The sequence below is a fragment of the Chiloscyllium plagiosum genome, unplaced genomic scaffold (genome assembly GCF_037043375.1).
Source record: "Chiloscyllium plagiosum isolate Xiang-an unplaced genomic scaffold, Cpla_swu_hap1 HiC_scaffold_32, whole genome shotgun sequence".
Lineage (NCBI taxonomy): Eukaryota > Metazoa > Chordata > Chondrichthyes > Orectolobiformes > Hemiscylliidae > Chiloscyllium > Chiloscyllium plagiosum.
In genome coordinates, this window is record NW_028270170.1 from 12996136 (window position 1) to 13018076 (window position 21941).

The 21941-nt window shown below is 38.0% G+C and overlaps 1 protein-coding gene across 3 annotated transcripts in view; it reads left to right on the forward strand.

The window, feature by feature from the left end:
- The first annotated feature begins 322 nt into the window (after positions 1-322).
- The window catches only part of top2a (DNA topoisomerase II alpha), a 59671-nt gene continuing 38052 nt past the window's right edge, over positions 323-21941 (forward strand). For 2 of the 3 annotated variants that reach the window (XM_043674888.2, XM_043674889.2), the window contains exons 1-15: positions 323-483; positions 2069-2215; positions 2811-2901; positions 2997-3060; positions 4535-4680; positions 6521-6618; positions 9958-10170; positions 11481-11654; positions 13776-13877; positions 14457-14594; positions 15995-16133; positions 16960-17117; positions 18149-18274; positions 19668-19778; positions 19925-20030. In XM_043674888.2, the coding sequence (XP_043530823.2) occupies positions 451-483; positions 2069-2215; positions 2811-2901; positions 2997-3060; positions 4535-4680; positions 6521-6618; positions 9958-10170; positions 11481-11654; positions 13776-13877; positions 14457-14594; positions 15995-16133; positions 16960-17117; positions 18149-18274; positions 19668-19778; positions 19925-20030 (1846 nt within the window). In that variant the 5' untranslated portion in view covers positions 323-450. The remainder of the gene's footprint in view (positions 484-2068; positions 2216-2810; positions 2902-2996; positions 3061-4534; positions 4681-6520; positions 6619-9957; positions 10171-11480; positions 11655-13775; positions 13878-14456; positions 14595-15994; positions 16134-16959; positions 17118-18148; positions 18275-19667; positions 19779-19924; positions 20031-21941) is intronic. The other variant, XM_087977798.1, reaches the window with a different exon arrangement.

Below are 21941 nucleotides of genomic sequence, written 5' to 3' on the forward strand. Positions count from 1 at the left end.
AACAGAAACAAGCTACTGAAGGGCCTCAACAGATCTGGCAGCATCTAACGAGAGAGAAACACAGTTAATATTTCCAGCCCAGTACCTACTCCAGAGCTTGATGTTCTGTTAACAAACATGGTGACGTCGGGAACAAACTACAACCCCCATACAGCACTGCGACACAGTGACGCCACTTCCTTCCAAGAGACACCCAATCAAATTTAAATATACTGACCTGCGGCATTTGGATTGGCCGACCCATTGGCGGGCTGCAACGCGATTGGTGGGATTTGTATTTCATTTGAGGGATCAGGCGCGAGCAGCGAGCGTTAGTCTGAGGGCGATTGGAGCTGTGGAGAGTTGTCTTCACAATTGTTCGACTAAAAACACTCAGATATATACAAACAGAGAAAATAATACCGTTTTTCTGTTCGTTATTAGCCGCTGTTAATACTCTCATTCGAAACCATGGCTTCCGATCTTGCATCAAGTCCCTTAAGAGTGAGTAAAGGCTTTTGTTTTCCCTCCAAACATTTAATCGTTCGCTTCAATCAAATCCGTCCCGCCTGCCTAAATAAAGTCAGAGTTTTAAAAGTAATGAAATCGGATGGTGTGCGAAGCCCCTGGTGAGAGTGGCTGATTTCGACTTTAAAACGCACGAACATTATTGCAATTGAGGTGGGGGAGGGGTGAACATGCGGGATTGTGTTTAAAATGTACAGTTTTATTTGTAGAAAATCTAAATCTAACTTTTACCTCGAGGGAAGAGATCGAGAGAGCAGTCCTTTTTGTTTTGGAAAAGAAAATAATTATCTGCAAAGCCTCTTGTTTTGTTGCATTTCACCCCCTCCCCCCGTTGAAGACACCAGCCATTATTTTAACTGGCAAAACATATCAGGAAGGAAAAGAATTGAAACCACTACCGAGGAAGATTGACCAGAGTTTTCTTTTGGAGAAGGAACATATCAGAAAGAAAAGAAATTGATACAAGTTGCCGGGGAAGATTAACCAGAGTTATTTTCTTTGGAGAAAAGTCTAATTTAGTGTAGAGACAGTTGAATGGGGCGGATATCATAGAGGTGCTCAACTTTATGTTAAGATTTTTCTTTAGATAGGTGTTGATAAACTTCTTAAAATCCATTTCAAAAGGCCTATATTTCTTTTATTTTGACAGAAACCAGGTCTAGAGATGTGCAAGAGGTATCTCACCTGATTGTTAACATGACCTGTACACTACATGATTTGCTGCAATTGGGAAGTGATGCCTTATGCACCTCTGGACTTGATTCTTTCTTCATTATGACAGAATAATATTTTTCCTGGGGTTTGCATTGCAACGGGAGGGGCTTTTACCAGTTGGGAAGGAATCTAGGTATTTAACACGTGATAACATCTAGTATTGAGTGGCTATGTCAAAGTTCAGAGAAAATAGACAGAATGTTTTGACAGAACAGTTGCTATTCTTAAGTTTTCAGTAAAACATACTGATGTGTGGTTTTTGTACACTGTCCACAGACGTATGGAATCCCCTCGCAGGTTTATAAATAAAGGTTGATCCATGAAAGCTTAATTTGTATTTGGAGGGAGGACTTTGAGCTGTGGTAGCATTTTGGATGAAAATCCATTTGCCTGGCACGAGCGCACTTTGGGTTTACAGTTTGGTGACACTGCCTTCTATATGTTTGATTGGTGGTAATTACCCAAAATAAATTGTCCAGCAATATTGTAGTATTTTGGTTCTTGGTGATGGTTACTTTGACAAATGGCTTACAACTTTCCCATATGATGGCATACGGTCCATTAATTATTGCCATATATCAATTTGTTGTATGTTTTGCATAGGATGAAACATCAGTTTGGGGAAGGGGTTGTTCTTTAGATCTATACAGCTCGTACGTGGATCAAATTAATGCCAACAACACACAAGTTTGACTCCGTACTGGCTGCGATAGACTACCCTTAGAACAATAATCATGTCAATTTGCTATAATTCCACCATTAGTCACAAAGGACTTGCTTTCACATAAAGAACGCAGAAGAAAAAGAATAAAAATAATATCTTAATTTTATTTTCACCTTCAAACAGCCTTTGTTTCCCAATCAAATAAGTAAGTTGAAGAAAGGTGATGATCGCCGATTGTCTGTTGAAAGAATCTATCAGAAAAAAACACAGTTGGAGCATATTTTGCTACGCCCTGACAGTTACATTGGCTCTGTGGAACCAGTTTCACAAGTAAGTATTGATTTTTGCATTGTGGAAATAGCATGCTAATCTAAAGTTTTGATGAAGTGTCGTATTGAACTCAATACTAACTCAATTTCTGTCACTGTAGACAGACCTGACTGAGTTTCTCAAGCATTTTCTGTTTTTATTTCTGATTTCCAGCATCCAGTGTCTTGTTTTTATTTGAGTGATAATCTATACTTGTTTTTTGTAAAGAAAACAGTTTATAGTGAAAACAAAAAATGTTGAAATTCACACTGGAGAGAGCAAGCTGACATTTCAAGTCTAATTGACTCATCATCTTACATAAGTCTATTTTTCATAACTGTCAGGGTGTGAAATAATATACTACAAAGATTATTTATGAGCATGACTGTATGAAACTTAGCTTCACTGGGAAATAGATTTTTGTTTTGCATCCCTAATCCAGATTGAGGCTAGTTGTATAACCCCCACTACTGCAGGTTCTTTTAATGTTATTGAAAATGCAACAGTGGGGATTTTCATTCCCCTGAAGTTTGCTGATGAAACCACAAAACCTATCTGAGAAAATTACTGTGTGTGATCTTCAATTACATCAAAATGTAATCTGTCTATTTTATAGCAAATGTGGGTGTTTGATGAAGAAGTTGGCCTAAATTGCAGAGAAGTGACTTTTGTTCCTGGTTTGTACAAAATATTTGATGAAATTCTAGGTATGTGGAAAAAAAATTCCGAAATAATCATAACACATTTTGAAATGAGAGTATAAATTACATTGTTAAATCAATTCTCATTTTTTAAATTACAGTGAATGCAGCAGATAACAAGCAGAGGGATAAAAACATGTCGTGCATCAAAATCAACATTGATCCGTAAGTGTTTTTAAAATCAATTCAGAAACTTTAGTGGATTCCGAAACATTTTGGAACAGGAAATCTATCTTTATAAGTGAATTTTCAAGGCATAAAATTCAGTGCTTAAAGCTAGTTAAACATACAATGAGACTTTTAAACTGATCCCATTTTATAAGGGAGTCGTGTAACATTATGTTAAAAGATTGTATACTGTGCAATCATATTTCTAAGGTTAATTTAAGCGAGAGCTGGTGATATCTTGTAAGAAAAAGACAGATATACTTTATATTCAATGTTTATTGTAAATATGATTATTGCAAATGGCCACCAGTGCAGTCAGTGAGCAATGCTTGATGAGCTCTGAACTGTTGGCATTTTTCTGACTTGTAATCTGACAAAACAGCAACCACAACTTTGGGATGAGTATGAAAACTTTATTTACTGTCTAGTGACCAAAGCGCAGGAAGGAATACAGTAGCTGCATATATTTTAGCTTTACCAAATTTTCTTCATGTTATTTGTATTATTACATTGCCACCTTAAACATCAGAAGAATCTGAAGATCAATATGGTCAGTCTTTGAACTATTAATAATCCAAATTTAACAATTAATCCAAAGCCAGCTCAATGCTAAACTGTTTAAAGTAGCTTCACTACTGCCAATGTCAACATCAGAAGTCAGCCCAGTTCATTCACCACAAAGTAATATGTTGCTAAAGCTTGACAGTGTTTGATGGCAAGCAAACGTATCTCTCCTGTAAACTAAAGTTTCTAAAATTGAATGGTTTTAATACATTCTGGGAGAGAATTAGAATGAATTATCAATAGCTAGTGTGAAATCCTCATGCACAGTACAGGTAATTAGTTAAGGCATGCAGATCAAAAAAAATTAGGATTGCAATTTTTATGCTATTGGTCAATTCCAATTTGGGTTCCACTCTACCACGAGACAGAGAACCTGTTGAGGTTAAGGGCACCATGTTGCCCGTACCAAATTGAGAAGGTGGTGAGCTACCTTCTTGAACTGCAGCAGTCCATGTTTTATCAGTCCACCCCCAGAGGTTCAAGGCTATTGTGATATAAGTTTAGAGCACAATGAATGTGGCTTGGGGTTGGCTTTGCAGATGGTTGTGCTCCCTACATCTGCTGCCTTTGTCTGTCTAGGTGGTAGAGATCACATTTGGAAGGTACTGTTGAAAGAGATTTAACAAATTGCTGTTGTGCATTTGCAGATTGTAAACAATGCTACTACCACTCTCCAGCTGATATGGGGAGTGGCTGTTTCTGATGATGAATGGGATAGTGCTGAAGCTTGTGTTGCAGTATGGATATTGGATGAGTTAGTGTCGATAACATTGCTACTGCTCTCATTTGGACAACTGGAGTTGTTCTATCACACTCCTGACTTATGCCTGTGGATTGTGAATGGGATTTAGGGAGTCAGAAAGAGAGTTAACATGATAGTAAAATTATGTTTTTTATTCTTCCTCAGTGAAAACAACACTGTAACTGTCTGGAACAATGGAAAGGGAATTCCTGTTGTGGAGCATAAAATAGAGAAGGTTTTTGTTCCTAATCTAATTTTTGGCCAGTTACTGACCTCCAGCAACTATGATGATGATCAGAAGAAAGTTACTGGTGTGTGTATTATTCACTATTATTTGGAATTCATCTATTTAAAAGAATGAGCTATAAACAGTTCCCTGATTTTAGAATCTTGCCAAAAGGTAAAATACTTTGCGTGTGACATTGAACTCAAGAAGAATTTGATTTTGTTGTTTCACGTTACAAATTACAGTAAGAATGACTATTTGTGCATCGGATCCTGGGTGCTAGATGCATCTTTGTAACAGGGATTCTGGAATTTAAAAGTTTTTAATCAAATTGTAAAATTTATGAATCAGCAAAGTTGCAATCAAGAAGTTATTTTAAAATGTCCAACCACGTAACTTCATAATGAGTCAATAGAAATAAGGAGAAAGTGAGGACTGCAGATGCTGGAGACCAGAATTGAAAAGTGTGGTGCTGGAAAAGCGCAGCAGGCCAGGCAGCATCCGAGGAGCAGGAGAATCGACGTTTTGGGCATAAGCCCTTCTTCAGAATTCCTGAAGAAGGGCTTACGCCCAAAACGTTGATTCTCCTGCTCCTCGGATGCTGCCTGGCCTGCTGTGCTTTTCCAGCACCACACTTTTCAACAATAGAAATAAGTACAAGTAAGACTCAATGATCTGCATCTCAAAATCCAGATTTCTGGAATTTCAGAGTACCTAATTTGATATCCCATTATAGATTAGATTCCTTACAGTATGGAAACAGGCCCTTCGGTCCAACAAGGGAAGAGTAATTCCTACCCTATATTTATCCCTGATTTGGTAGTTTAGCATGGCCAGTTCACATAACCTGCATATCTTTTGGACTGTGGGAGGAAACCGGAGCACCTGGAGGAAACCCACGCAGACTTAGGGGAACTCCACACAGACAATTGCCCAAGGTGGAAATCAAACCCAGGTCCCTGTTGCTGTGAGGCTGCAGTGCTAACCACTGAGACACTGTGCTACCCCTATAAACCTCTTATAGGGGCGGAAAAGGAGGAAGGAAGTCAGCATCCCACAATTGAGTACATTTATGTTCCATGGCATTGATTGCCTCTGGCATTTTATATGGGAGAATCAAGATTAAGTGAGCCTTGATTAGAAGGTGTGGATCACTGTGCGTCAATGCTCTGACATATTTCTTAAATTAAATTCATATACCCTGCTCTGATTTATAATGCACATTTCAGCTTTACCTTTAAAATGATTTGCAAAGGAGCAAATGTGAAATAAACGTTTCCACACGGTGAGTAGTTAGGGTATGGATTACATTCTTTGAAAGTGTGGTGACAACAGGTTTTAATTGAGACATTCAAGAGGTCATTGATGATTTCTTGGATGGAAATAATGTGCAAGGTATGGGTGGAAGCAGGAAATGGGCAGTAGGTAATGTCCATTTGCAGATACAATGGGCTGAATAGTCTACAGCACTATAACACTTCTATAATTCTGCCACGTTATTTCTATTTAAATAGCTAAGCCCATGGAAGTCTGAGAGGTAGATTTGGTTGAAGTATAGAAGTTTCATTTATAGTTTGAGGAGTTGAGCAAATCAAAATAGATGTAGTGACATCACTTAAGGATAGGTATAAATACAAAATGATAAGTCCACTTGAGCAATTTTGGTGTAAATGTATCAAAGGCAACGACAATATATGTAATGGAAGTAAGATTTTGCAAACAAATACACATTTTCAAAGATAATCTTAATATAGCTAGATAAATATTTATTTTTTCAATGTTTTATTTCTCAAAATACATGGAATCACTGTCACTAATTCAGGTGATGTCAGCTTCAGTGTGTAATTCAAAAATTTGATGCCATCACCTTTTACTGTTTAATCTGTTACTGAACAAGAGAATTACCCTCATTTATTTTTTTGCAGGTGGCCGAAATGGTTATGGTGCAAAACTCTGCAATATTTTCAGCACCAAGTTTACAGTGGAAACTGCTTGCAGGGAGTACAAGAAATCCTTCAAGCAGGTGCATTGAATAGAAAACTCTGGATTAAAAGAAGTCTGTTTGGTCTAACTTAATTCATAAAGGCTCTAATATTATTTAACAATTATTAGAATTAAGTTATAATTAATAGCTGAGCTCTTTCGTTTCTTTCTGACTGCGCAGGCCTCTGAAGTTCACGTACAGCAGCGATTTCCATCACTGCTGATTACTTGTTCACCATGCACCTAGTGAAATGCTCACCCAATTATCCCTTAATTAAGATATACCCATTACCAGTTCCCTAGCTCTAGTTTGTCGCCGACATCTGTGCCAGTCCTTAGATGATAATATATTCCTTTCATTCACCTTTTTCAAATAATAATAATATGAGTGAAAATAATGAAAAATGCAAACAATGCAAAGTGATAACATATTTTCAGCATGACAACATTTTATATTCCTGCTTTTTTTGTGTTTTCATTAGACTTCTAAATGTCTTTTTTCCAATCCTGCTTCTTTGTAAGTCAAGTAAGTAGTTAACTGCTACTATTCATCCATTTCAATTTGGAGATTTCTCCCTTTTCCAGCATGTGCTTTAAAATTACTATCTTGATCTTTTATATTATCTGATTCATTCACACATTTTGTTGAATGTATGTTTTCTCATATTGACTTATTATTGTAGCACTCTGAATATTGCTGCTGAATCCCCGTTAGAATTTCCTACAATGTTTTTGCAAACAAGTTTCCACTGCCTAACAAGAACACGCGTTTTTGCTGCTAGGGTACTTTTTACTCCTTTTCTGATAACATCCCAAGCTAAAACGCAACATTTATATTCCTCTCCCAAAAGAAAGATTATAAACCCTTTGCACTTGAGATCCTTCACAGTTTTCATAAGAAGCTTCATTAAAAGCAAAAAGCTTTATGTTCCTGGCGTCTCCCAATAATGTAAGTTTCAAAATGTAATGCTCCATTTTGAATTTTTGCATTCTATTGTTTGCTCAAATAATATGTTCCACCAGAGCTCCTGCCAGAACAGATGATAATTTATAGTTTGGCTGATCTGCAAAACGTTTATGAACCATATTTGCTTTCACATACCCCTTTGTCAAAAGGTTTTTATGTTACTGTATTCCTAACTATTACTTTCAAGTTTGCAGACTTTTCTCTAATTTCATCATTAGCATATTCCATCAACCCTCCTATTATCAGTGAGAAAGTTTGCTGGAGTGGTCCAAGACCAGTCCTTACCTACTTTTTCATTAATTTATGCACAATTATTTCTTAACTGTATTATTTTCAACTGACCAATCTGGTTAGCAAATCCACAAATGTAAAATGATTTTTTTCCTTTAGCCTTTGCCTTTAGATTCATAGTCACCACTTTTTTGAAATCTCGCCAATTACAGACATTCTGTAGGCCATAACATTGCCCTTTGGTATACCTTTCAAATCTCGCATCTATCACTTGCCTATTCTCTAAGCTTGTTGTACCGTCCATCCCCTAGTCCTGCGTCCTTTACAAAAGATTTGATCTTTTGGAGGATGGAAGGGCAATTTGGCTGTAGTTTTTGTACAATTAACTTGTTGTCTTCTAAATTTCTGTGCCCTAATGATAGTGATAATTCTTAATTCACCACTGAAGAAATTAACATTATTAACCAATAAAGGAATATAACAATGTCCTGATTGTGTAAATTGCAAATTCTCAGATCTTACAAATACAATAGCTTTGTCTTCTATATCAAATCTATATTCATTTTCTTCATTGATAGTCTACTTAATAACAATAGTATTTCACTAGATATTGCAACTGGTGTTAAAATGAGTAATTCTATCTGTTTTGTTTTAAGAAAGATTTTAATATGTTGTGATCCCCAAATCCGAAACTGGTACAATTCGCAAGTTCCTTAACATTGTTCCGATCTTTATTACTCTAAGTCAAGGTAGCATTTTGGCTATTTAATTCCACACACAGTAGTTGTACATCTGCTATTTAATATGGCAGAATCTTACAATTCTGCCAACATATTCATCAGTGACTTGAAACTTGTGATAATACAGTCCCTTCTCTTTGACTCATATCTCTATCTTCTTCCAAATCCTTTTTTTTTGTTTAGTTTTGAATACTTCTATCTGGAACTTTTGCCTTTCTGTATATATCAGCAGTTAGTAAATCATCTTTTTTATAAACTTAATCCATGTAAGTTAATAATTTGACAAAACCATCATCCAAGTTTTCTCATCGGTTTCCGGTCCTAAAAAAATGCGTTGCTTCTTATCCTGTTTTTGAATGGTAGTGAAAGTACAAAAGACATAGTAAGTTTTCATCTTAGTGAAGAACTAACACAGGTCCACATGGTCACTTTAGAAAATACAGGTGGTTAATCATACCCCAGTAATTTAGATTTTAACTCATTCATCTCTGAAGTTTTCTCCAAGTCATCTTTGGCTAGACTAAACTTTGATTTACAGCTAACTGTTCTCTGTTACCAATGTTAAACACCAGATACTGATTATATAGTAGTCTGGGCGTACAATTTTCAAGTAGCACAAAACTCAAGCAACACTTGTTCCCTAAAGATACCTCCAGTCAAGTGCTATCACAATTTCAAAGAACAGTACAGCACAGGAATGGACCCTTCGGCCCTCATTGTTGTGCTGAACATGATGCCAAATTAAACTTTTGCCTGACCTTGGTCCATATCCCTCCATTCCTTACATTTTCATGTGTATGTCGAAAAGTCCCTTAAATGCCCCTTTTGTATCCGATTCCACCATCATCCCTGGCAGCTACTTTCAGACTCCTACCACTCTTTGTAAAAAAAAACTTGCCCCTCACATCTCCCTATCTATGCATCTCATAATTTTACAGACTTCTATCAAGTCTCCCCTCAGCCTTCGCCACTCCAGAGAAAATCCAAGTTTTACAACCCCTAATCCAGGCAGCATCCTGGTAAACCCCTTCTGCACCCTCTCCAAAGGCTCCACATTCTGTCTGTAATGTGGCGACCAGAATCGAGTACAATCCTCAGTGTGATCTAACCAAAGTCTTATAAAGCTGCATATAATCGTCAAAAGTGAGGACTGCATACGCTGGAGATCAAAGTCAACATGTGTGGCACTGAAAATAGCAATATCCATGGAGCAGGAGAGTCAACAATTTAGGCATAAGCCCTTCAATAATCGTCATATGTTCCCTAGTTGCATTTATTCTTGGGAATCCCAGTCTGTACTGTGTTATTATCACATTTGCTTCAGGTAAGTTCTGACTTAGAATCTTTTAGACTTTTATCTAAAATCTTGTAAAATCCTAAGAGGACATTAAGTTTATTCATGATCATTTTTCTTAAATTTTACTGTGCTTTTGATCTGCAGACTTGGATAAACAATATGGGAGATGCAAAAGAAGCTAAAATCAAGTCCTTTGACGGCGATGACTACACTTGTATCACTTTTCAACCTGATCTTCCTAAATTCAAAATGCAGACGCTTGATAAAGATATTGTGGCGATAATGTCACGAAGAGCATATGATATTGCTGGGACTTGTAAAGGAGTCAAAGTGTTTCTAAATGGCAAGAAATTACCTGTACGTTTTAAATAATAATTTTGGGGTGATTTAGGTTTTTCTGGGGCTGGGGGAGCAAAATATAGCTGAATGCCACAGCATTTTTAAGAATAGCAAGTTAGCTTCTTATTTTAATTTGGTTTTAAAAATTAAGTAGCTATTTACTTTTGTTTTAGTGTTGAATATTATATAATGACATAGTCAAAATATTTCCTTTATATATTTAGCAGAAAAGTTAAAGTACATCAATGTTGCTGCTGCTTATTTTGAATGTTCAAAAGAAATATCCATTTGTGTATTCAGGTTATGATCCCAGATAGGTTTTTGTACACTTCATATTTGGTGTGTATTAGTAATTCTTGGGCAAAGCGGATTGATGGCGTGCTCCTTGGCCCCTGGTCTTCACCTCCTACCCCACCACTACCAGCACCAAGATGACCCATTGAATAGATTTCTGTTACATGTAATATTGCAATTTCCTTCTTCTGTCCTCAGGTTTCAATCAAGGGTAAGGAAGGTTTCATGTATAATTTCTGAGAGCTTCAATTTAAATGCACTTAAACAGAATTGAGCAGTAAATTAGATCATTATTTGGTTTTCACAGTCGGTGGTGAGGCAACTATGTCTGCCAATAACCTTAAAGGAATCTACCTACAAAAGTCTTGTAATCTCTGGTGTGATTTTCCCTTTCTGATATGAGTTTGAAACTGGTGTCCAGCCAAGGCATTCTTCAGGAGCCCGTCAGTCAAGTTATTAAACAGAGTAAATAACCAATTACAATGAAGTATTCTGAATGGCTCCAAACCAGAAGAAAGTGCACTGCTTATCCTTCAATGTTTAATTCAATTTTAGAATGAAGTAAGATTTGGGGATTCAAATGAGATTTTTGCTGCTTCATAACATCGTAAAATCTTAAAATATATTTAAAACTATGTGGAATTACTGATTATTTTAGAGAAATTTGACATTCCACAAATATTGAGTTGGTTTTTTAACGACCAGAAGGTTTTTCAGCGTTGAACACAGTTACACGACATGCAGTAATTGACTTTTTCAAGTGTTTTTGCAATTGACTAATAATGTAAAAGGAAAGTTCTAATCAATTCGGTTATTTCTAATTGCTTGCAGGTTAGGGATACTTCACTGTCCCTTTGAAGAAATGTACAATCACGGATAGCAACTTTCACAGTTCTGCATTTAATTGCATGTGTGGACTTGAAGTGTCAGTTTCAGAGGAGTAATGTTGGGGAGCACTGACAGTTTCACCATCATAATGCTGCAAAATCTTGGCCATTGTTCAAAATTGATAACTTTTGTCTTTTTGTTTATAGGTTTCTGGATTCCGTAGCTACGTGGATCTTTACATAAAAGATAAAGTGGATGAAACAGGTAGCCCACTTAAAACAATCCATGAAGTTGTAAATGAACGGTGGGAAGTCTGTGTGACTATGAGTGAGAAAGGCTTCCAACAGATAAGCTTTGCAAACAGCATTGCTACCACAAAGGTAAGCTTTTTCTTTTTAATAATTATAGAGGTGTTTGGTCACATATATTTGTCTTGGAGAGCATCACTTGAAAGAAAATAGTTATTTTGATGGATTGACTACATTATTCAGGGTAGCTGAATTACACAGGCTATAAAAATCCATGGTTCGATATTGTGTGCATTGAGTGATCTTAACCAAGGCAATGTTTTAGCTGCCAAGCAAAAGCAGTATTTAGAGGGCAGATTTTCAGGGAACAGGAAGTTTAGGTTGGGAGTTGCAAGGAGCATAGAATTAGCAGATTTCTCCTTTGTCCATTCAGTAAAATTAAATCCCTGTCTGGCTTGCATATTTGGTGATAAATGGAGTAAGCGTTGCAGAGTATCAGTTGCAGAGTTGCAGTCCTTAAAAAATACCAAGTAGACAGCAGAAATTCTCATAATTTGAAGCTTTAAAAACAAAATTGACAATCTATAATCTTAGCTGTTGTGAATGGAACATTTGTCTGGACTGAAGATGATCACGCCCTTTTTTTCATTCATGGGATTTGAGCTGTTACTGGCCAGACCAGATAAGGATGGCAGTTTCCTTCCCTAAGGACATGATTGAACCAGATGAGTTTTTCAACAATCAATAATGTGTTAATGGTTATCATTATACTCTTAATTCCAGCTTTTTATTGAATTCAAATCCCACCATCTGTCATGGAATGATTTAAACTCAGGTCCCCAGGGCATTACCTGTATTTCAATAGTCCAGAAATAATAACACTAGGGCATCATCTCCCATTGGCACTTCTCACACTGTAAAGGAAATAGGTAAAAACAAGGACTGCAAATGCTGGAAACCAGATTCTAGATTAGAGTGGTGCTGGAAAAGCATAGCAGTTCAGGCAGCACCCGAGTAGCAGGAAAATCGACGTTTCAGGCAAAAGCCCTTCATCAGGCATAGAGGCAGAGTGCCTGCAGGGTGGAGAGATAAATGAGAGGAAGGTGGGGGTGGGGAGAAAGTAGCATAGAGTACAATGGGTGAATAGGGGTGGGGATGGAGGTGATAGGTCAGAGAGGAGGGAGCTTATTTATTGTAAACATCCACTAATATCATTTATTGTAACACCCACCAATATCATTTATTGTATCCATTGCTCCCGATGTGGTCTCCTCTACATTGGGGTGACTGGACGCCTCCTACCAGAGCGCTTTAGGGAACATTTCTGGGACACCCGCACCAATCAACCACACCGTTCTGTGGCCCAACATTTCAACTCCCCCTCCCACTCAGCCAAAGACATGGATGTCCTGGGCCTCCTTCACCGCCGTTCCCTCACCACCCGACGCTTGGAGGAAGAATGCCTTATCTTCGCCTCAGAACACTTCAACCCCAGGGCATCAATGTGGACTTCACCAGTTTCCTCATTTCCCCTTCCCCCACCTCACCCCTGTTCCAAACTTCCAGCTCAGCACTGTCACCATGATTTGTCCTATCTGCCTGTCTTCCTTTCTACCAATCCACTCCAACCTCCTCCCTGAGCTATCACTTCCATCCCCATTGTATTCTATGCAACTTTCTCCCCACCCTCACCCTCCTCTCATTTATCTCTCCACCCTGCAGGCACTCTGCCTCTATTCCTGATGAAGGGCTTTTGCTCGAAACGTCAATTTTCCTGCTCCTCGGATGCTGCCTGAACTGCTGTGCTTTTCCAGCACCACTCTAATCTAGAAACTGTAAAGGAAATGACTAATCAATCTGTAACACACATAATGAGAGTGATGTTGTGTATTGAACTGGGCAGTAAAATACTTGTTAACAACAATACCTTGCATTTACAAGCACCTGTTAACGTACAAAAATTGACGAGGTGTTTCTCAAAAAGTGTTGTAGCATAAATCATCATTGAACCAAAGGAGTTGCTGATGTAACCTAAGTATAGTTCCTAAAAGCTTTGGTGAAAATTTGAGGTTTGAACAGCTTTGTAAGGTGTTTGTTAATGTAAAGTGGATTGAGCAAATAATTTCAAAGGTTGTCAACAAGACGGCTAAAGTCACTGTTACTAAGAGTAAACCCGCTGGAGTTGCAAAGCTAGTTGTCAACTGTTTTAGTTGAAGTGTTTTGATGCTTGTGTGACACTTTTTCTTTTTCCAGGGTGGGAGACATGTTGACTATGTCACTGACCAATTAGTGAATAAACTAATTGAAGTTGTCAAGAAGAAAAATAAAGGAGGTGTTGCAGTGAAGCCATTTCAGGTAAGTTTTGTAGAAAATGGACTTTGACAGTGTGACATCTCTGAAAATGAAACTTATCTTTTTGATGTAATTAACTGACACTAATGCAGTAGAAGATGGATTTTTAATTGTGAGAAGTTGTAGAATCCAATTTTGTTTTGCATTTTCCTGTGGGTTTCTTCAAATATTGACCTGAGGGATCCTCTCTATGAATGGAGTATTAAAGATAGAGCACCAAAAATCTAATAACTTCCCAGTTCACTTATGGTCCTCAGATTTACTTGTGAAACAAAAATATCATTTACTCCACTCCACTTTTGAAAATAGGTAGACATCAAAGGAAATTGTAGTGAACTCGAGATGTGTTGTCAATTTGACTTTTTCTAATATTTGTCATCTGAATGTCTGAATTTAAATTTGAATTCATATGAATTTGTCTAAAGGTGGATTTGTTGATACAGAAAACACATTTCTTCAATCTCTTCCTTGTTAAAATTTCTGTATAATGTTGTGCTTTTCAGTTTATGACTGCAAGCATTCGATTATTCTGTGTTGTCTATTTTTTATATGTCTAACTTTGTAAGTTCAAATCTGTGACAGGTCAAGAACCATCTTTGGGTCTTCGTGAACAGTTTGATTGAGAACCCAACTTTTGACTCCCAGACCAAAGAGAATATGACCCTTCAAGCAAAGAGCTTTGGATCCCGATGTGTGTTATCAGAGAAATTTATCAAAGCGGTATGTTTGGCTTTGACTTTTTGTTTTGAGTTCTGGTGATTCAGTCTGAGTAATGTGCAGCAATTTTGTAATCATTGAAATTACACCGTAGAAACCATTTGATTCTTTGCATCTGTGCCAGTCTTGATCTTTAGCTAGTTTATCCAGTTTAAATCCTGTTCTTTCATTGTTTCCTTTATATAGCATTACTTTGAGAATAGTAAATCACCGATCATTGTGCTAAAGTATTCTAAGTTCTGAGTAATTGAAAAAGATTTTCTAACTCTGGATATCTTAGGTCTCATTCTGGGCTTGTCTGGTGAATCAACAATGTTTTATCTGTTGCAGTGTGCAAAATTGTTTACGTGCTCTGATAGAAAAGCACAGTGGCTCAGTGGTTAAAACTGCTGCCTCACAGCATTACGGACCCCAGTTCAATTCCATCTTCGGGTGACTGTCTGTGTAGAGTTTGCACAATTTCCCTGTTTCTATTGGTGCTCCAGTTTCCTCCTGCAGTCCAAAGATGTGCAGGTTAGGTGGATTGACTATGCTAAATTGCCCATTGTGTGCAGGCCTGGTGGATCAGCCATGGGAAATGCAGGGATAGGGTCGGAGGGTGGATTTGGGTGGGCTGCTCTTGGAGGGTCACTGTAGACTCAGTGGGCTGAATCACCTGTTTCCCCACTGTAAGAATTCTATCCTATGATCGCTGTAAATTTCTCATTTGTGTTTTATGACTTTTTAAAATCTATATTTTCCTTTAAAGCTGCATTTACCCTTGTCCATCTCTGTTCTTGCAGTAAATTAGAAATTTTATCCCTTTTGGCTTACTTATGTCACTGTTTTCCCCAAAATATATTTACAATTTTGCTACATCTGTTTCTTACCCATCTGCTATGCAAAATCATCTGTTATTGCTTTACATTCTTTCGCTACACTCATAATTTGGTTATTTTGTTCCTATTCTTGCTTCCTAATGAATACTATATCAACGTCTGCCTTGGTACCATATAGTTTTTACAATCTCATTTCAATCATCACATTTTTACAGTTCAGAGTGCAAAATATTTGATTATGGCATGCATGACAGAGTTTCAACTTGCTGACATTGACTAGTAGGATCAAAAATACAAACTGCAGTTTTCTGTATAAATACTTTATCTTGTTTGCTGTGGTGTTATTGGTGAATTGATGAATAGAGACCAAAGACTTTCCAAGAGAAAGGAGGTGGAATTCAGCCTTAAAGTTGTCTTCCTCTGAAGATAGAATTTTAGGCACTTAATCCATGAAATCAACTGATACTACTTCATTACTTATTGGACATTTTTATCTATTTGATTGATAATGTCTAATTGCTTGGACCAGAACTATATAAACAGTACAAAATTGTTCCACTAAATATTACTCTGTTTCTTTTGTAGGCAATGAATTGTGGTGTCGTTGAAAGTATCATGAACTGGGTTAAGTTTAAAGCTCAGAATATGCTCAATAAGAAATGCTCAGGATTAAAACAAACCAAGATCAAAGGAATTCCTAAACTGGACGATGCTAATGATGCTGGTATGATGAGGTTTCTGGCTTTTCTTGCACTGGATGTTTTGCGGAAAATTTGATTTGATTTATTATTGTCACACTGCATGGATACAGATCCTGAGGTCCAAACAGTCCATGCCAACCATGTAGCCAAACTAAAATGGCCCTAACTGCCTAGGCCAGCACAGTGGTTAGTACTGCAGCCTCACAATGCCAGGACCTGGGTTTGATTCCACCTTACGGCAACTGTCTATGTGGCATGTCTGCGTGGATTACCTCCAGTGCCCTGGATTCCTCCCACCATCCAAACGTGTGCAGGTTAGATGGATTGGCTGTGCTAAATTGCTATTGTGTCCAGGGATGTGCAGGCTAGGTGGATTAGCCAAGGGAAATATAGGGGTAGGTCAGGATAGGATGCTTCAGAGGGTTGGTGTGAACTTGATGGACCAAGTGGCCTGCTTCTACATTGTAGGGATTCTGTGATTCGATATGGTGAAACCTCCTTAGGTTGTCATGCAAAACCATACTTTTCACTGTATCTCGATACATGCGGCAATAATAAATCAATCAAATTCATTATATTTTAGAGTATACAGCATGGAAACAGACCCTTCTGTCTAACTAGTCCCTTTCTATGGCTTCATGGTTTAACAATAAATTGGTTTCCTTTAGTGTGACTGGGTTAAACTCCTATAATTCCCTCCTCAACATCACTGAGTATATGTATACAGCATGGATTGAAAGAGTTAGAAAAAAACTGTCTTGTCATGATGGCCACATCCAATGAAGAAACAATTTAAAAACATATAAATCAGTTGTGAGATACAAATTGTTATTCAATTTTGTTTTTCAGGAACAAAGCATTCTCATGGTTGTACCCTCATCCTAACAGAGGGTGATTCAGCCAAAACTTTGGCTGTATCGGGCTTAGGCGTTGTTGGCAGAGACAGATATGGCGTGTTTCCACTTAGAGGGAAACTTCTCAATGTACGAGAAGCCTCTCACAAACAGGTACGTTGATGTAAGATGTAAATTGTTTGTAATGGAATAATACTTGAATTCAGTCAGCATCTTGAATGTTGATAATGTCCCAAAGCACTTCAGAGGTATAATCCAAATGGTAAGTTTTTTAATGGTGGCATCAAGAGTTAAATTTGGAGAAATCAGTAACAGGTTTCTACAGCACCAGAAGAACCTAGCCTTGTCAAAAAAGGCATGAGACAATGAAAGGATTTGATCAAGAATTTTACCTTTTGAGACATTGGGGACCAGAATACAATGTAGGTTACAGTGAACAAGTGTCATCAGAAATGGGGTGTTGAAAACCAGGGTTTTACATGCACTAGAAAGGTAGAAAGCCAGTACAGAATTCTTGAAGTAATCAAGTCTGAAAGTGATAAAATTTTTAGAAGAAGACAAATTGCAATGTTAAAATTCACAATAAGTAAAATTTAAAGTAGCTTGTTAGAAAGTTTAATGACTCTAGATTTACAAATGGAGATATAGAGAGTTATTCTCTCAGCAGATACCTAATTCGATCACCCAGAGAGAATTTAGCTTTTAAACCTTGCAATATCTGTTACATAGAATAAATAATCGATATTGACACGGTGCATTCACATATTTTTAAATTGCCTCCAACCAATACATTATTAGTTGATTCACTAATGTCATGTGACTACTTTGGACTGTCTTCACAACATTTCAAGAAATATCCTCTTGTTCACTAATATAATTGTTTTTTAAATAGACGATATACAGTGCTGCATTCCAGTCTCCCATGTCTTTTTTTCACACTTTTGTACCTCCCACAGTGAGAATGTGTTTCCTGTCCGATCACTTAAAGTTCTGCTCTTGATTAGCCACAAGAGGTCAGGTCAGCAAGAGATTGTTACCCATGCTTTGAAGATATTTCAGTAAATGAATCTTGCTATTGTTCACTGTATTTGTTGTCCATCCCAATAGATGATAAATTAGGTGACTACTTTGGTAAGCCGTCAGAAATATTTGGATTGCATGTTAATGTTGTTTTTACCTCACAGATTATGGAAAATGCCGAGATCAACAACATGATCAAAATCATTGGTCTGCAATACAAGAAGAATTATGATGATCAGGAGTCTCTTAAGACACTCCGTTATGGAAAATTGATGATTATGACAGATCAGGTTGGTCTAATTGAATGGTGGCATTGAAAAGAATCGGTCACCTTTTCTAGTAGTGTATAATTCATTCACACTATGAATATACATTTGGTGATTCAGTGATTTGCTACAACATTGCAAATCACCCTCTCCTCTCCACACCATTAGTCCCTTTCGCCCCTCCCAGCCCCAAAAAAATGTGCAACCTGTTCAAATGCAATGTATTGCAAGTCAATAACATTAAGTGAACAAGGTATAAATTTCTAATAAAATCAGGAAGTGTTAGAAATCCTCAGCAGATCTGTTCTGCCAGTATCTGTGGAGAGAGAGAAACATTGGCATGTTAAGTTGAATATGGTTGTTCAGTTCTGAAAAAAATCATGTTTAACTTGCAATGTTAACTCTGTTTTGCTGTCTGCAGATGATTCTAGGCTTGCTGAGCACCTCTAGCAATGCTTTTATTTCAGATTTCCAGTATATGGAGTTTTTTTTAATTTTAAGGTCTAAATTGCTGTGGGATTGATCATGCTAAAGGTCATCAAATGATAACGAGTTTTGAAAAGAATAGTAGCTCAGGTAGAGGTTCTGGATGTAAGTTTGCTTACTGAGCTGAAGGGTTGGTTTTCAGACGTTTCGTCACCATACTAAGTAACATCATCAGTGAGCCTCCGAGGAAACCTAAACACATAAATAAAAAGTAGGCCATACCACCAGTACTTCACCGGAGGCTCACTGATGATGTTACCTAGTATGGTGACGAAACATCTGAAAATGAACCTTCCAGCTCAGCAGCAAACTTGCATCCATAATCAAAAGATTTAATCATGTACAGAGATATATTGAATTAAATGCAGGAAAATGTATTGCAGTATTAAAATTTGGCCTTTTTACTTGGTGTTTTCACTGTGTGGCAGCAATTGTGAGAACAAGTAAAATAAGGTATATTAATTCAGTAGATAATGCAATAATTTTGGTGGGACTGTCCTCACTGCAGAAGTTGTACACGAAATTCATTGTACTCTTAATTTGCTAATGTTTTAAAAATTTGGGAGCAGGTTCACTTTACAATCTTTGTGCTCATTCTTCACTGCGTAAGTTGTTGTATGACTGACTTAGCATTATGATTGGATATTTTTCCATTTATGGTCAACATAAGGAAAATGAACAATTAGCAAGAATTTTAAGGTAATATCAGATCATATATGTATTAACTTTGGAAGTGGGACTGTGGTATTGATATCTGTTGTGTTTTAACTTTCTTGTCCTTGCATACCACACTCTACACCGAGGAAAAGGAAATATTTGAAGTTTTGTTTATTAGGTTATTTTGACCTGAAGTATTCCATTATACAGGCTTGTGAAAATGTTCCATTATCTACAATCTGATTCATAATTCTACTGAATTATTCTTTTGCAGGATCAAGATGGTTCCCATATCAAGGGTTTAGTGATCAATTTCATTCATCACAACTGGCCTTCATTGCTCAGACATAATTTCATTGAGGAATTTATTACTCCAATTGTAAAGGTTTGTTCTCCTTCTGGATAGTATTAAATTAAATAATTGCAGGAGGGTCCATTATGTAAAAGGTTAATAACCATTTTAATTTTGTCAAAATTATTCTCGTATGCTATAAACTAAGGCAAAAGTATAAATTAGATTGTTTTTTCCAGGTGTCAAAAAACAAGCAGGAAATTGCATTTTACAGTATTCCTGAATTTGAAGAGTGGAGAAGTAATACAGAAAGCAACAAGACTTGGAAAGTAAAATACTACAAAGGTTTGTTTAAAATCTCTGTGTGGTGACTTTATCAACATTAAGAACTTTATCAACATTAAGTGGGCGGCACGGTGGCACAGTGGTTAGCACTGCTGCCTCACAGCGCCTGAGACCCGGGTTCAATTCCCGCCTCAGGCGACTGACTGTGTGGAGTTTGCACGTTCTCCCCGTGTCTGCGTGGGTTTCCTCCGGGTGCTCCGGTTTCCTCCCACAGTCCAAAAGATGTGCAGGGTCAGGTGAATTGGCCATGCTAAATTGCCCGTAGTGTTAGGTAAGGGGTAAATGTAGGGGTATGGGTGGGTTTCGCTTCGGCGGGTCGGTGTGGACTTGTTGGGTCGAAGAGCCTGTTTCCACACTGTAATCTAATCTAATCTAATCTAAACTTAATTTGTTTTGCATAGATATAAGGAAAAATTGCCTGCTCTGCCATTAAGTAAGATTATCGAGCTGAATTGTCTATTCTTTCCTCCCAAAACTCCCTTAGCCACAAGTTATATCCACGTTCTTCATGAAAACTCAGATACTCTATTAGCTCCATTTAGCTGTCCTTGTTACAATCACTCTGTCCCTCCCCCTCTGAGTTCAAGGACATAGGCCAGTTCTTTGTTTTTTGTAGCTCCTCTTGGGCATTTCAGCACCAGGTCAGATTTCTCTAACTCTACTTCAGATATGGGCGGCATGCAACGGACAATACCTCACCTCTTGCACCCTCAGCATCTCAGAACAAATTCATTCTCCTCTTCAGATGGCAATGGCATCGAGGTGGTGACATTCACTGTGTCCATCTCAGATTCTGAGGTACCTTCAACACTTCACAAAGAGGGAGAACCCATAGGTTCCTGAACAGTTGAGAAGGCAGTTGAAGGGCTGGGCATGTTTGCTCTTGCACCATTTGTGAGTTCACAGCTTTCATATGGTCCACGTGCTTGTTCAGGACCATCGCACCAACCCAATGTCACTGGACCTGACATTGCGTCAACCATGCCTGTTATCCATGCAAGGCCATTCCCCTGGTTCCTACACCAAACTTTATCCCCTGAAGTAAACTGCCTGTCTTGCTTAGCGGAATCTTGTGTTTGGCATTGGCATTCCTGACCCCTCCCCCTAGCTCTGGGAAGATCTGATTTAACCTGGTGAGGAGCCTCCAACCACAAGGGATGAACTCGGATTTCTCCAGTTTCCTCATTTCCCCTCCCCCCACCTTGTCTCAGTCAAATCCCTCGAACTCAGCACCACCTTCCTAATCTGCAATCATCATCCTGACCTCTCCGCCCCCACCCCACTCCGGCCTATCACCCTCACCTTGACCTCCCTCCACCTATCGCATTTCCCAAGTCCCTCCTCCCTACCTTTTGTCTTAGCCTGCTGGACACACTTTCCTCATTCCTGAAGAAGGGCTTATGCCCAAAACGTCAATTCTCCTGTTCCTTGGATGCTGCCTGACCTGCTGCGCTTTTCCAGCAACACATTTTCAGCTCATTCCCATGAATAGGGGGGAGTTGCTGGCAGTGGTGTTTGTCCTTGTTTGCACTCTGCGCACTGGCCCACAAACGCAGCTAAGTCTGGCCACCAGTCATAACTTCTTGCCAACATCTTCATTTTGGAAACCCTGGGTCACCCCCGGTGGAGCTCAACCAGTATCTGGTGGCAATCTTTGCTAGGGACAATTGTGCTGTCCTCGACTGTGATCTGGTCTCTGAGTACAATAAAGTTTCAATTCAGGTTGTGAATGATTACTTGGTTTCTTCCATCACCACCAGCTGTTTCAGTTTTGCCAGCTCTCAGAGTGAACACAAATTATGACATACCTGTTTACTATCAGACTTGTGTCTGATTCTACCATTAAGTGCTCTGATATGAAATCCTTGATCATGTACTATAATATCTTTTCCACTACTGATGTCGGACTAA